The sequence below is a fragment of the Saccopteryx leptura genome, chromosome 6, assembly GCF_036850995.1.
Source record: "Saccopteryx leptura isolate mSacLep1 chromosome 6, mSacLep1_pri_phased_curated, whole genome shotgun sequence".
Taxonomy (NCBI): Eukaryota; Metazoa; Chordata; class Mammalia; order Chiroptera; family Emballonuridae; genus Saccopteryx; species Saccopteryx leptura.
The window spans coordinates 11,525,379-11,538,866 of NC_089508.1; the positions used below are offsets into that span (position 1 = coordinate 11,525,379).

The window sequence follows — 13,488 nt, forward strand, 5'->3', positions numbered from 1 at the left end:
GGCCTCTCCCCAGCACTTTGGAGAGCATAGGCTGCTACCCAAGCTGACCCCACCTTCGCATGGCCCAGCTCCGGTGCGGCTGGGAAGTGGGGAGAGGAAGGAACTGGGGAGCCCCTGGCATGTGGTATTTAATGCCCACGCACTTTGAGCAGATGTCCGCACTCCATTATATACAAAAGATGAGACAGCTGATGCTCAGAGTCCCTTGGCCAGGAAGCTGCCCAGAAAGGAGTCGCCCCAGGCGACCGAACCTCCCCCTCCTCAGAACCAGATCCGTTCTACCCCACTCAGAGTCAAGAGGGGGAGGAGTCCAAGGAAACAGGAGAGAGCCCAGAGCAGATTTATTTCTCCTCCGATAAGTTTTGTACAGAATACATTAGTCAGGAGTTTTCAGATTTCACCCACAGGTCAGAAGTTATTGCGTTGTGCCCAGGGGCTCTGACGTGGAAGCAAACCTGCAGAAAGCTTCCTGTGTTCAGAGAGGGGTCTGCCCTGCAGAGGGGGCACTGGGTGGAGGGCAGGAGGAGAGGGGCGTAGGGGCGACAGGGCGGTCTGGGCACGGGCGGCCTGGGGCCGCCTCCCTACTGGAAGCAGCGTGCAGCGCGGCTGTCCAGGACCTGTGAAGGGGACCGCAGAGCCAGGCCCACAGGGTGCCTTGGGGCCCTGGCTGGTGGGGCCGGCTGGTACCTCACCCCCGCCGCAGCGCCTGCAGCTGGTGGGCCACCTTCTCCAGCTCTGCCTCGATGGCCGACAGGCTCTCCAGCTCCTGGTCCTAGGAGAGAATGTCGGGGTCAAGCAGGGACTGGCCCAGCGAGCCCGTGCCAGCACGGTGGAGTGTGCAGACTGGTTGTGCCGCTGGCTAGCTGTGTGACTTTGCCTCTCTGAGCCTTGGGGACATCTGTGTACCATGGGGACAGTGAAGCCCCGCTACAGGGCTGCTGTGAGGAGTATTATGCACAAGAGTGTGGGGGACAGGGGTCCTGACCCCACACTGCCCCTGGTGGCCTCTTATTCAGGCCTGCTGCCTCCTGAATGTCCCGGGTGGGAAAGGAAGCCTCCACGAATCCCCCATCCAGAGTTCCTTCCAGCTCCCCCCACTCCAGGCCTAGACTGTGACGAGGGCTCCCAGGGGGAGTCCAGGCCTGGGTTTCCTGTCTGCTGCAGGCCTCCCTACCTGGTGGCCATGGGCCTGTGACACAGCTAGAGGTTGTGAGAGCTGCCCCCGGTCTACCTGCCTAGACCTGGGCCTTGATCCCTGGTCAGGGCCTTGATCAGGGAGGTCCTGAGCTCCGGTTGACAGGGTGGCTCAAAGGCATGTTCTGTGAGCCCTAATCTTGGGCCTTCCAGGACCCCCCAGCCAGGTCTGATGCCTGTGAGACCATGCTCTTGGACTTGGAGCAGAGTCAGGGAAGGCCACTGCCTGACCTTGTCCTGGGAGGGGTATACTTCCCGGAGTCCCTACCAGATGCCAGACCGTAGGGGGTACCCTCCCCACCTTCCTGCCTGAGGACAGCACTGACAGCCCCACCAGACGCCCACTGGGAACAAATGAACAATGGCTGCCCCAGGAGCCCTCAGTCTTGGGGTAGCCCCTGGGGCATGAGTTCTGTGATGCTGGGGCCATTTCTAAGAAGACCCTTGGGCTGGGCAGTGTGGTCCCAGTTCTCCCTGCATCCAGGGCACCCCCTGCCTGTGGAGAAGGAAGCTAGCGGACACCTCAGGGCCCCTCGCTCCAGCTCCTGTGGGCAGGGGGGAGAAGAGTCAATCCAAGGTACCCAGGCTTGTCCCAGGCCCAAAAGCTAGGGGCAGGAAGCAAGCTGCTATTTCCTGTAGCCCCGTGCCCTCAGGCTCCTGGGGACACAGGCAGGAAACCTCTGCTGGCATCAGCTGCCAAGAGCGAGCCTTCTTCCTCTCAGGCTGCCAAGACCTGGTCCCAGACCCAGAGACAGAGCGGAGACCTGGGGACGGTCCCAATCCCCGTTAAAGGTCCTGTTTACCACCTGGGCCCTCTAAGGCTCGAACCACCGACCCCAAGACCTCCCAAGACCTCCTCTAGGTCCAAGGCTGCATCACCGCCCACCAGGGACCCCAGTGTCCCCCCATCCCCTCCTGTGGGGCTGCGTCTCTGCCCCCCACGTAGCTCCTCAAGTAGCCCTGGGCACGGCCAGACTTTCAAAGCCCATGTGTGTTCTGATCATGATAATGAGGTGAGCAGAAAGGACTCCTTCCCCCCTTTTCACAGATGGGGTAACCGCTGAGGTTCAGGGGAGAGTGACCTGCCCCAGGTCACACAGCTAGGAGGCAGAACCCAGGGTTTCGTCACACACCTGCTTCCCTGACTCGCTCACCACCAGGCAGGAGGTCCAAGGGCCCGCCCCACCCCACCCCCTGCTCTCCAGGGATAGGAGGTGGGTCCTGAACCTGGGGGAGGAGGGTGTGGCTGGGCGGCCTGGAGTCCAGGAGAGGACCTGGCTGGACCAACCTCAGGGCCGTCACCCGAAACCAGCTGTCCCTTAGTGTCCCATCCTCTGCTGCCCTCCCAGCGCTTGGGACCAATGGTGCCCTAGGCTAGGAGCCCCCAGGCAGCAAATGGCCGTCCTCAGGCCAGTCCCCGCTGGGTCCTTTAGTTTCCAAGCTCTCCCCACCAAAGTGCCAAGCTCCACCGTCTCCTACACACTCCAAACCTGCAGAGCCCCCCTGCTGTCTGCAGGACAGGGGCCACCCAGTGCCTCTGGAGGTCGCTCAACTCACCAGCTCCCCACACGCTGACTGGAATGAACACGTCCCGCTCCTGCCCGCCACCCGCCACCCGCCACACCGCGAGCCTGCCTGACACGCCTGTCCGTGCCCTTCCGGGGCTGCCCTGAGCCCAGGCCTCTGCAGTCCGAGGGCCCCCGTCTGAGCTCTCCAGGCCCACACTCCGAGGGGCAGGTCCCCTCAGGGGGGCCGCAGCCACACATCTGGGCGCAGCTGCCCCGAGCTGGGCCCGCCCCCGTACACACCTCTGGCCTGCGGTTGGCGCTGCCCTCCTCCTCTTTCTTCTCCTCCGGGTAGCCGCGCAGCTGCAGGGGCAGGCCCGCCTCGGCCGCATCCTCCTGGGAGGACGGCCTCCAGCCTCGGCGCAGCGGCAGCCCGGGGCCCCTGAAGCCGTGGCCCCGGGCCTGGAAGGAGAGCCTCATGGAGCGGTCGGGGTCGTCCTCCTCCTCGTCCTCCCCCTCCAGCCGCTTCTCAGCCGTCAGCTCTTTGGCCAGTTGGTCCATTTTGCTCCATCGCTTGGCGTCCTCCCACTCCTTGGAGAGGTGCTCCTCCTCCTGCTCCAGCTCCCTGCTCTTCCCGCCTCGGAAGAGACCTGGAGGGACCGCTGCCTTCTCCTCTTCCGCCTGCCGGGGCCGCTCCCGTTCCCCCTTGCCCTCGGGGGACCGAGCTTCCTCAGCCCCGGTCTTCCCCACTCCATCCACAGCCAGAGCCTGGGGCCAACCTGGAGCAGGTGGTGGACAAGAGCAGGAGATGAGGGAGGGTCCACCCCCTTCCCGGTCCCTGCCACTCCCCGGAGGCCTTTCTGTGGCCACCACACTCGGGGTCCGGCTCAGCCTCTCCACAAGATTCTACTTAGAGGAAAAAAGCCGTCTGAACACCATACTCTGCAAGAGCCTCGCAAAGCCCAGAGGGGTGGCTGGCCTCTCCCTTTACCCTATCGCCCTAGAAGGCCTTGCCTCAGGGGTCAGCTAGCTGGGCGGGAGGAAAGACTGCACAAGGGTCTTTCCTAAACCCTGACTGAAGCTGACAACTGTCCCCAGAGAAGCCTGTTCCCACCTGTCATGCTGTCCGTCTGTCCCCTACCCACCCACCCTGCAAAGTCCCTCTAGCCTCCTGGGTTGGGAGTGGCGAGGATCTATGTGGAATAGTGGAGGTGCATGGTTTTGGGGTCAGACAAACCTGGGTTAGAATCTCAGATTTTACTACAAATTAGCTGTGTGACCTTGGGCAAATTACTTGACCTCTCTGAGCCTTAGTTTCCCATCTAGAAAATGGTTTCAGGACTGTTGCGAAGGTGGAATGAGATCGTGGAAGAGGTCCCCTCCCCTCTGTCCACTCTCCCCTACACATCGGTTGGTCTCAGCATACATACTCTCACCCCTCTGGACCTCCTTGTAGCCGGGACTCGGGTAGGGGTTCAGAGCTGCAGTAGGGCCTTCTTCTTCTGAGACAGCCTTCTCTCTGGCCTCTGTGTCCTCCTCCTCCTCTTCTCTCTCTGCCTGCTGCCCTTGCTCTGTGCCCAAGCCGTTCTCTTTGTCCACCAGACCTTGGGAGGAGCCCTCGCTGTCCCCCTCAGTCTGTGGGCCTGGGTGTTTCTGGCTGGGGAGGCTGGCTGGGGTGTGAGTGTTGGCGACCTCCTCCTCCCCTGGGGCCTGGTTGTCCTCCTCAAACTTGGACCCCTGTCCAGGCTCGGGGGAGGCCTGGGGCCCAGCTCCATCCGTGTCTTGACCATTCTTCTCCACTTCGTCAGAATCCCCCCTCTTCTCCACGGCCTCATTGGAGGACAGCTCTCCTCTCCCCTCTGCAGAAAGAACAGAGCAGAGTCAGGCCCCGAGCACCAGGCTGTACTCAGGGCCTGCCCAGAGCCCAATTTCAGATCTTAGTCTTTGTAGCTTTCTGATTCCAATAAGCCCAGCCCAAGACACCCAGGACAGAATTAGGGTTACCCTCTCCGGTCTGAGTTTGACCTGAGTGCAGATGGGTTGTATTTCTTTGTAACTCTACCTCTTAAAAAAGGATGTGAGTTAAAACCAAACCAAACCAAACAAAATCTTGAAAATTACCCCAGAAGACAGAGTCCTGAATTGAAACTTAGGACGTCAACTGAATTACTACGTGATATTGGGAAAGTCCCCTAACCTCGCTGTGTAAGAGGTGCCATTACTGCGACTCCTTCTCCCCGCCACATGGGGCTTCTCTGTTTGGAGCATCCTGTGAAACGCTAGATTCCTCGGTATTTGTAGTTTTCAGGGAAAGCTGTGTTTGTGTGGCTGCTCTGAAGACAGCCTTTTAACAGTGGAAGTCCCTCCCATCACCAGCCGGCGGCTGTTGCACAAAGCACTACCTAGTACCTGCCACCGCCAGGCTCCAGGACTCCGGGGGAAAGTGCCCCCGTCCCGGTTACAGAAACTCGGAAGTCGTCTGTAGGCAGCAGAGCTGAGCCTTGAATCCAAGCTTCCAGATGCCACATACAGGGTGCTCTTTGCACTGACACATGGCTGCTTCCTTTATCAAAGCTTCCAGACACACGTGCGCACGTGCATACGCACATGAACGCAACCCATGCACACTCACACCCACACACGCTCACACGCACACACGCACACACACACCATTGCACTATCCCCCCCTTAAGCCCTTGCAGACATCCATCATTACCCCAACATTCTCTCCCACAGATCCAGCATGTGGGGGTCCATGCCGCACCCCAAGCAGCGACTAGGGAGACAGCGCTGGCCAATGCAAGGGCACTTGGGCCACCCAGCAGGCTTGCAGAGGGAAGGCCACTGACAACCTGACCCCTAGAAACGAGCCTCATTCACCCGCCCTCCACACGCAAAGGGGGGGACCTGAGGGACAGTTTGTGGGTACACGCAGGAGGAGGATGAGTCACAGAGAGTCACCTTGACCTAAGCCATGATCTCTGACCCCTAAAAGCTCCCTGGCTTCAAGAAACATTTACTGTTTCAAGCCTACTCCTCTGGGACCTGCCTACACCTTGGCTATGCCAAGGTACCGCCTAGTGCCAGGAGGGCAGGTACTGGGCCAGGGCTGTGCCGCGGAGGCCACTGGGGAAAGCCGGAGTCCAAGCTGCTCACCGGTCAGGCCAGAGGCTTTCTGCTCTGGAGGGCGGCCTCCGGGGTGGGCAGGCGGGATGGACAGAGGGCCTTGGGGTGGGCAGGCGGGACGGACGGAGGACCTCCGGGGTGGGCAGGCGGGACGGACGGAGGACCGGCCTCCGGGGTGGGCAGGCGGGACGGACGGAGGACCGGCCTCCGGGGTGGGCAGGCGGGACGGACGGAGGACCTTGGGGTGGGACAGACCCAGAGTCCCATCTCCAGTATGCCTCAGACAAGGTACTTAACCTCTCTGGGCCTCGTTTGTAGAAGGAAGAAAGTCACGGCCCCCTCACTGGGTGCAGACGGGGGCTCTGCCCCCCAGGAACCCTCGCTCTGCCCTGACCACTGTGGCACCGCCTCCCGCCCCTGGTCCCCGGCAGGCTGGCCGGCACTGACCCTTCAGCTCAGCCTGGCCGTTCTGCTTCTCAAGAACCTCCGAGAGTTCATCCTCAACATCGCTGTGCTGCTTCTGCTGGTGTGCCCTCTCCTGGGCACCTGGAAGGAGAGAGGGAGAAAAAGGGCCCGTTTGATCTGGGCCGGCACATTAGTCCTGGAAGTGCAGGCCCCCGTCTCCTCATCCCGTGTTCCAGGCCTGCCCAGCGAGAGACTGACAGGGTGAGCACTTAGGTTGGGGGAAGGGTTGGCTGCCCCTGTCCCCTCCCAGCTGGGTCCCATCAGGTGGCCACACCACCTCCAGACTGTTTCTCACCTAGAAATGAGAGTGAGCCCTGCCCGCTACTTCAGCAAGCAACAAAGACGCAGATGGAACAGAGGGTCCCAGGGTCAGAAAGTCCCAGGTCAGAGAGTGAGGCCCCCTCAGGACCCGGCTGGTAGCTAGGGGACCCCGCAGCATGAGGTAGCAGAGACTATTACCTCGACTCGGGCAAACCCTGCTTCCCCTGGACCCCGTAAGCCCAGGCCCATGGGAGAAAGCCAAGTGTGTGCCTGTGTCCAAGCCCAGGGTTGGCACCTGTTACCATGATCCCGAGACCCCTCTCCCTGCATCAGCCTGAGGCTGCTGCTGCCACCCGGGACTGTCCCTGCCTGTGCCCGGTCCTGATGATGGCTCGCTGCCCAGGCCATCTCTGCAGCTGGCCATGATTCCCCCCCCCCCCCCATGATAGGGGTTTCTGGGATGGCCAGAGGAGCCCGACACACTGGCACACTGGTTGTGGGCAAGGAAGTATTCCCAGAGAAAGGTGGTCCTCTCTGCCACCTTATCTTGCAAGTGCCCCCACTGCAATGGCTGACCTCCTGAGACCATGGGTATTAGGGAGAGCTGCATCTGGTCTTGGCATATTCCTAACTCACTGTGCAACCTTGGGCAATACACTCAACCTCTCTGGGCTTTGATCTCTTCAATTATATCAATGGCAGGCTGGACCAGGTGGCATGGAGGGCCCCACCGTTCCACTCTTTTGTTGAAGGGAAATAACTGCGTGTCAGAGAGAAGCAGGACCTGCTGTACCTACCACCCTGATTTCCTGACTCACAGTCGCTGGAATTTACCCAGATTCAGGTGCGGGGTGGAAATACCTTGGAGAGCAAGGTCCTGGAGCTCTTTCAGCAAATTCTGATGTCGCAGGATTGAGAGGATCCGTTCATCTGCAAGGAAGGAAAGTCGTTATGGGCCGTTGCCAGAGAACAGCCGAGAGAGATTGCTATCAATAGTTTCAGCTGAGCACAAGGACTTTATTCTGGGAACTGGAAGCCCGGGTGGCAGCAGCAGCAAGATTGGGTCTGGAGATAACACTTTTAAAAAGACCTCCTTTCCAAGCTGTTGATCAGTTTTCTCCTACAATAGAAAGGTCAGCCAGTGTCCCAGCACCCCGCCGTTGGCCAAGAGGTGGCGCCCTGAGGGAGGTGGGCGTGTCTTCACACAGTATGTCTCCCCATCTCCATGCCTTTGCTCGAGCAGGCTGACCTTCCTGGGGTGCCCTTTCTTCACTGTTCTACCTGTGGGTTTCCGACTCTTCCCTTAACCCCCAACGCCAAATGCTAATGCTGGCTCTGTTCAATAGCTAATCAAAACTTTCTCCTTGTCATGCCCACCCACAGGCCTCTCTACTCCTCACATATTGAGGAGGAGTCTACCAGGTGTCAGCAGCTATCCCTGTGCAAGAACTCCTGTCCACGGGGAGCGCACAGTCTGGTGGCTTACTGTTCCAGCCCAGATCTTTTCTGCTTTTTTTTTCCGGCTGTACAATGTTTGTAAACTTTAATGCTCAGACAAGTTTTCAGCAAGCAACCTGGTATACAGGTGGCCAACAATGGGCCCATACCTGCTAGTGCCCCAGCTCTAGAATATTTAAATCGCAGACGCTCTGCCCAATGTGTACATGAAAACTGTCTCATCTATTACCAGAAACATCTAAGGTCAGTCATGGGAAACAATTTTGTTTAGTAGTTCATGTGATGACACAGATTCTAGTAAGTGAAAGTTTTACTGGAGTTAGTGTGTTTTGATTTTAAAAGAGTATAGATATCACACATTGCCACTCTCGGGACATTTGCAGAATTCCTGAATAGACGATGCCGGAAGACAGCACGGAGCAGAGTCAACTGTAAGACGGGCTGCGCCCACGTGATATGGAGATGGTCTGCTATTGCGGCAATTTTAACAACATCCAGCCCTGGTTTCCTTCTGCCCAGAATCCTAACTATTCGTGTTCATATTTCTCCTCTCTGCTAGTCTGCAAGCTCCAGGTGTGCAGGGCCTGTGCGTCCTTCATCTCACTGGACCACGCAGCCTGCAGCCCAGCCTGGACAAGGCAGGCACTTGGTCAGTGACTGTTGAATTAAATCACTGAATTCCCTCAAAAGCTGCACACCCAGGGCCTGGCCTCCCGGCCAGCAGGCAGCGGCCCCTTACCCCTAGCCTGGCCCATACCTCCTCGGAGGGTCTCAAAACACTCCTGGCTCACAGGCATGGGGCTGGGCTTGGACAGCGTGTCAGAGATGACCTCAACGATGCACTTCAACACCTGGAAAGAGAGTGGGGCAAGTTGGGGCTGGTTTGGGCAATGGGCTCAGCCCCTAGCGGCTCCAGGGCAAATTTCTAATGAGGACATAAGAACATTTGCTTTTGTCATCAGGAGTCCATGGACGCCTGGCTCAGGGGCCCAGCTCTGCTTCCTCATCAGACAAGAATAGCAATGACAAGAGGAAACCCTTCTATGGTACTTATCATGCGCCAGGCACTCCAGTCACCTGGCCAGCAGGTGCCCTTTTAAGGTAGGGGTGGGTGCCTGGTACCTTCTTATCCGCAAGGGTTTCTCTAAAGATGGGGGAGCTGCCCCCGGGCATCAGACACAGGTCTTATAAAAGTGTGTTAGTCTTGTAGGTGCCCAGAAGGTCGGCTCCCTTCAGGAAGCCTTTCTGGACTACCCACAGGAGAACAAAGACCTCCCCTAGCTCTACCCTGTCTGGAAACGGGACTTGGATCACTGTCTCCCAACATCCATGGTGTTGTCGCATGCAGGAAGTGACAGCCTCATGGTCTGACTCCATATTCACCCATGTTATGAATCTGTTGGATGGAGGGAGACACACATCAGTTACACCTGGGTTCCCATCCCAGACTAACAGCAGCCATATCTCTGAAAGTTTTGTCCAGTGCCTAGCAAGGTGCTGTGGATATTCAGGCACCTGATAAATGGCATCTGAAAAAGGTGCCAACTATAGTGTGGCATCCTAGCTGTGTTGTCTTGGGTATGTGACTTGGCCTCTCTGAGCCTCAGTTTCCTCATTTGTAAAATGAAAGCAAAAAAACCCCTCCCAGCTCCCCTTGGGGGGTGACAAGGCTCAGATGGGAAAACACTATAGAGTGTGAAGTGCCACATACACCCAGGGAGGTATATGCAACTCCCAACCTGCTTCAGCTGTCTAGAGCCAGGAGGAGGGGCAGGAGGCATCAGACATGCATCAGGCAATGCTGGTAGGGAGTGGGGGGGGGGGGGAGCTGTGTCTACAGGATGCCAAGGCAACCCGTACCAAGGATCCAGGATGGCAAACTGGCAAACAGGCTGTACAATTGTCACAGCATCCTAGGATAGAACATTCAGGTCTCCACCAGCTGTTCCAGTGTCCCTGACCCCAGGCTCCTGAGTACAAGATGGTGACCTAAATGTCTCCCAAAAGGGACCTTCAGCCTGTCCCTGGTATCTCCCCTGCAACCCCAGACCTTGCACTGGGAATAACACATGACCAACAGTCCCCGAGGACAGATTCTGAGACAGAGGAATTGGGTACGGATCCCAAGAACAGTGGGGAGATTGAGAAAGAAAGGCCTATACATAACAGTGTTCCTTTACTGAGGACCTACTATGTGCCAGGCACCTCACATCCGATTCCTACTCCTCACAACTCCCCTCATGGGAAATGTTCTCACAGATGGGAAAAGGAAAAGCTCAGAGAAGTTAAGAAATTTCCCCAAGGCCACAGAGCTATGAAGAGTGGTAGAAGTTTAAATACAGGCCTGTCTGCAACTAAAGAATAGGGAACATCAATCAGCAAATTGATGCTTTGGGTTTTATCCACAGGCTCTCTGGAATGGAAGAAAACAGCTCCCGGGAAGGTGGGGAGCAGGAACTGGTCTGACTCTCCAGTGGAGGCACCAGACTGGAGAAAACAGCCCAGCTCAGACATGAATGAATTTCAAGTATACACTGAACATGGAGTCTCTCTTGCTGGCTACAGAATCCCCCTACCATTGTCTGCCATCCCTTTCCTGGGTGACATCCACCATCAGCCCTAAATGGCCAGGACCCTGGGTGCAGAAGCCATGACTAAGAATGTTTTTATTGTGGCCCTTGGAGTGGGGGGAGCTAAGGGGGTGTGAAGGCCTGGTTCTCAAATGCCTGTGGACAACCACAACCACAGAACAGAGAAGCCACCCCAGCAGCCCTCAGTGGGTCTGCCAGATTCGGAATGTTCAAGGCAGTGGGTCTGGCTACTCTGCCCAGCGGGCAGGACGCAGGCCCCACTGGGCTGCGCACTCGGCTCAGAAGCCGGGGAAGTCCTCACAGCAGGATGGCAAGGCAATCCAGCAGTCTTTGATATCTTCTTTTGCAAGCTGTCCCCAGGCTCAGCAGCCGCAGTGCTGGCTCTTGGCTTTATGCCAGACTCACTTCTGCAGCTGCCCAAGAACTGGCTATAAGGTGTCCACTGGGGCTTCTTACCCCTCCTGGGGCATCCCCACACCCCTTCTTACCTCTGTGTCCTCTTTATTCATAGGGCTGTTCACAGGGAGGGCAATGGCTGGGAAGAGAAAGAGAGAGCTGGGGTCACTCCTCTGCTCTGAGCGGAGAGCCCAGTCCTTCCTGATGGGGTTCAGCTGGGGTCCATTCACCTCTGTGCTCCCCGTTAGAACCGCCCCCACCCAAATGAGATGCTAGGGCTGATTTTGTTTTCCTTCCCTGGCTGCTGCCCCAAGGGGGGGGGGGTGTCTCCCAGCGGCTGCACGGAAAGCCTTCACCCTTCCCTTTGGGAAAGCTCCCGCTCTGGAGGGGGTGGGAGCTGAAGGCAAGTGTGAGAACAAGGCCAAGGGCTGAGCGGGAGTGGGGTGGGAGGGGAGTGCAGGGAGAGCGGGCGACCCCAGAGGTGAGAGGAAAGAGATGGAGGGGGACCCAGAGAGTACACACAGGTAAGAGTCAAGGGCAGGAAGCCTGGGAGAGCGGGAGAGGAGAGAGGAGAGAGGAGAGAGGAGGGGGGAGCCCTGGCAGCCCTCCCCTCTCCCCCAGTGACCTTGGCCGGCCACGGCACGGAGCTGGAGCAGGCCCTGGGGCAGCCTGGACGCCCAACCCAGGATGGAGTGGGGCACAGAGGGCCCTGCCTCGCAGAGTAGGGAGTCGTGTCCAAAGAGTTCGGTTTGTGGGTTCCGGACAGAGGCCACTTTGCGGGGTCAGGAGGGAGGCGAGGCGCTGTCCGTGGTGCTGAACAGTCGCGCGCGGTCGGGGAAGCATGGAGGGACGTCGGGCGGGCAGGGGCGCCCAGGGCTCTCTCCCCCGGGACCCCGACTCTCTCACCTTGCCCGGCGCAGAGCAGAAGCGCCAGGACAGCGGAGGAGCGCATGGCGAGCCCGGGGCGCCGAGCAGCTGGAGGTCTGGGGCCGGGCACGGTGGGCACCCGGGCGAGGGGTGGCAGGACGGGCGCTGCGGGGCGGGCTACCGCGGCGCTGGCGCAGGGATGGGGGTGGCAGCGTCTCTCGGTGCGTCCGTCTGTCGGTCCGCCCAGCAGCCTCGCAGCGCAGAGTTCGGATACTGCAGTAGCAGCAGCAGCGGCGGCAGCGCTCGCGCGCCCGTTTATATAACCCCGACCTCGGAAATGACGTCATCGGGCCGCCCCCTGCCCTCTTTCTCCACCCTTCTGGGGGTCCGGCAGCAGTTCGCTCCACCCCAAGCCTCACCTCTCTAGCCTCTGGCCCTCGTCGCTCAAAGCTCCCAGCTCGTGAGTCAGGCTATGAGGCAGGCATCTGGTTTCTAGGGGATGGCACAGGGGCACTGGGCTGATCCACCACTCGACAGCTCCACCGACTTGCTGTGTGTCCTTGGGCAAAGCTTTCTGGGTCTCTGGGCCTCGTGCTCCTCCAATGTGCGCTGAGTCCCTGCCAATCCTAGCCTGCCACTCCATTCTTCCTCTGCCTCTGGGCGCGCTCCCTCGGTCTCACTGGCTGAGGGATGCCCACCATTCTGGCCTCCCTCAAGTTCTAGGAGGCCCTAGAGAGGCTTCCCAAACACTGCAAGAGGCACCCCTCTCTCTCTCTCTCTCTCTCTCTCTCTCTCTCTCTCTCTCTCTCGCAACCCAGTTTTGTGCCTTCACGATTTCTAATTGTACCGTATATGTATTTATTTATTTCAATACTGTTTAGTCTCCATTGCTTTCACAGCGCTCAGCAGGGCACCCGGCACAGAGTAAACGCAGTTAATAGATAATTGTTGGATATACTGAGTGGGAGTCCAACCCATGCCTGAGTGAACCCTGGGCTCTGGCCATCGTTGGACAGCTCTTACAGGGGATGGTGAGGGAGGACTGGGGGACAGTTCTTGATATCAAACCAAACAGGTGTCCTTGCAGCTTCTACACCTAGTGCAACCCCTTAAGATCACCTTCTTGCCGCTGACGCATCGTGCATTTGAGAACAGCTCTCACCTCTTCCTGAGTGCTCTAAAAACCTGGGTGTTTTGTGTGTAAGGCTGGTTCCCTGGTTTGTTTCTCTCTGCCCTGGGGCCCTCATGCACTGCCACATTGTCACTCTCAGCCTAGGGCCACAGCAGAAATCCTTTGCCACCTGACCCCAACATCATAGCAAAGCTGGTGTCTGAGCTACTATCTGGCATCAGCTGGCATCGTCCAGAGCCCCTCTTTCTTGGGACTCCCCCATCTCCGTTGTTGTTTCCTACATCCTGCCCCACACCTCTGCCCATTTGGCCCCTAAGAAAGAACCTGGCAGGAGCTCAGAGGAGATGAAATAGTCTTGCTCATGCATTTCTTCATTTCTTCAACTATTTGCTAAGCACCTACGATGTACTTAAAACACCTTGGAACAGCACTCAGTTGTTGTAGGTGCTGAGGATACAGCAATGAACAAAACAGACAAAAACTCGGTCCTTAT

The 13,488-nt window shown here is 58.2% G+C and overlaps 1 protein-coding gene across 1 annotated transcript; it reads right to left on the bottom strand.

Moving 5' to 3' along the window:
- Positions 1 to 317: 317 nt before the first annotated feature.
- CHGA (chromogranin A) lies at positions 318 to 12,171 on the bottom strand. The gene is made up of 8 exons (XM_066342955.1): positions 11,903 to 12,171; positions 11,089 to 11,135; positions 8,767 to 8,860; positions 7,413 to 7,481; positions 6,273 to 6,371; positions 4,130 to 4,558; positions 3,003 to 3,478; positions 318 to 772 (listed from the first exon to the last, which is right to left on the bottom strand). Exons 1-8 carry the CDS (start codon positions 11,946 to 11,948, stop codon positions 689 to 691), a joined length of 1,344 nt encoding a protein of 447 aa, XP_066199052.1. The 5' UTR covers positions 11,949 to 12,171; the 3' UTR covers positions 318 to 688.
- Positions 12,172 to 13,488: the final 1,317 nt, after the last annotated feature.

Bases quoted from the DNA above. Each gene is read 5' to 3' on its own strand.
- CHGA (XM_066342955.1), bottom strand. From the start codon at position 11,948: ATGCGCTCCTCCGCTGTCCTGGCGCTTCTGCTCTGCGCCGGGCAAG. The intron at 4,559-6,272 runs GTCAGTGCCGGC...TTCTTTCTGCAG, and splicing joins CGGCCAGGCTGAGCTGAAGG to AGGGGAGAGGAGAGCTGTCC. The intron at 3,479-4,129 runs GTATGTATGCTG...CACCTGCTCCAG, and splicing joins GGAGGTCCAGAGGGGTGAGA to GTTGGCCCCAGGCTCTGGCT.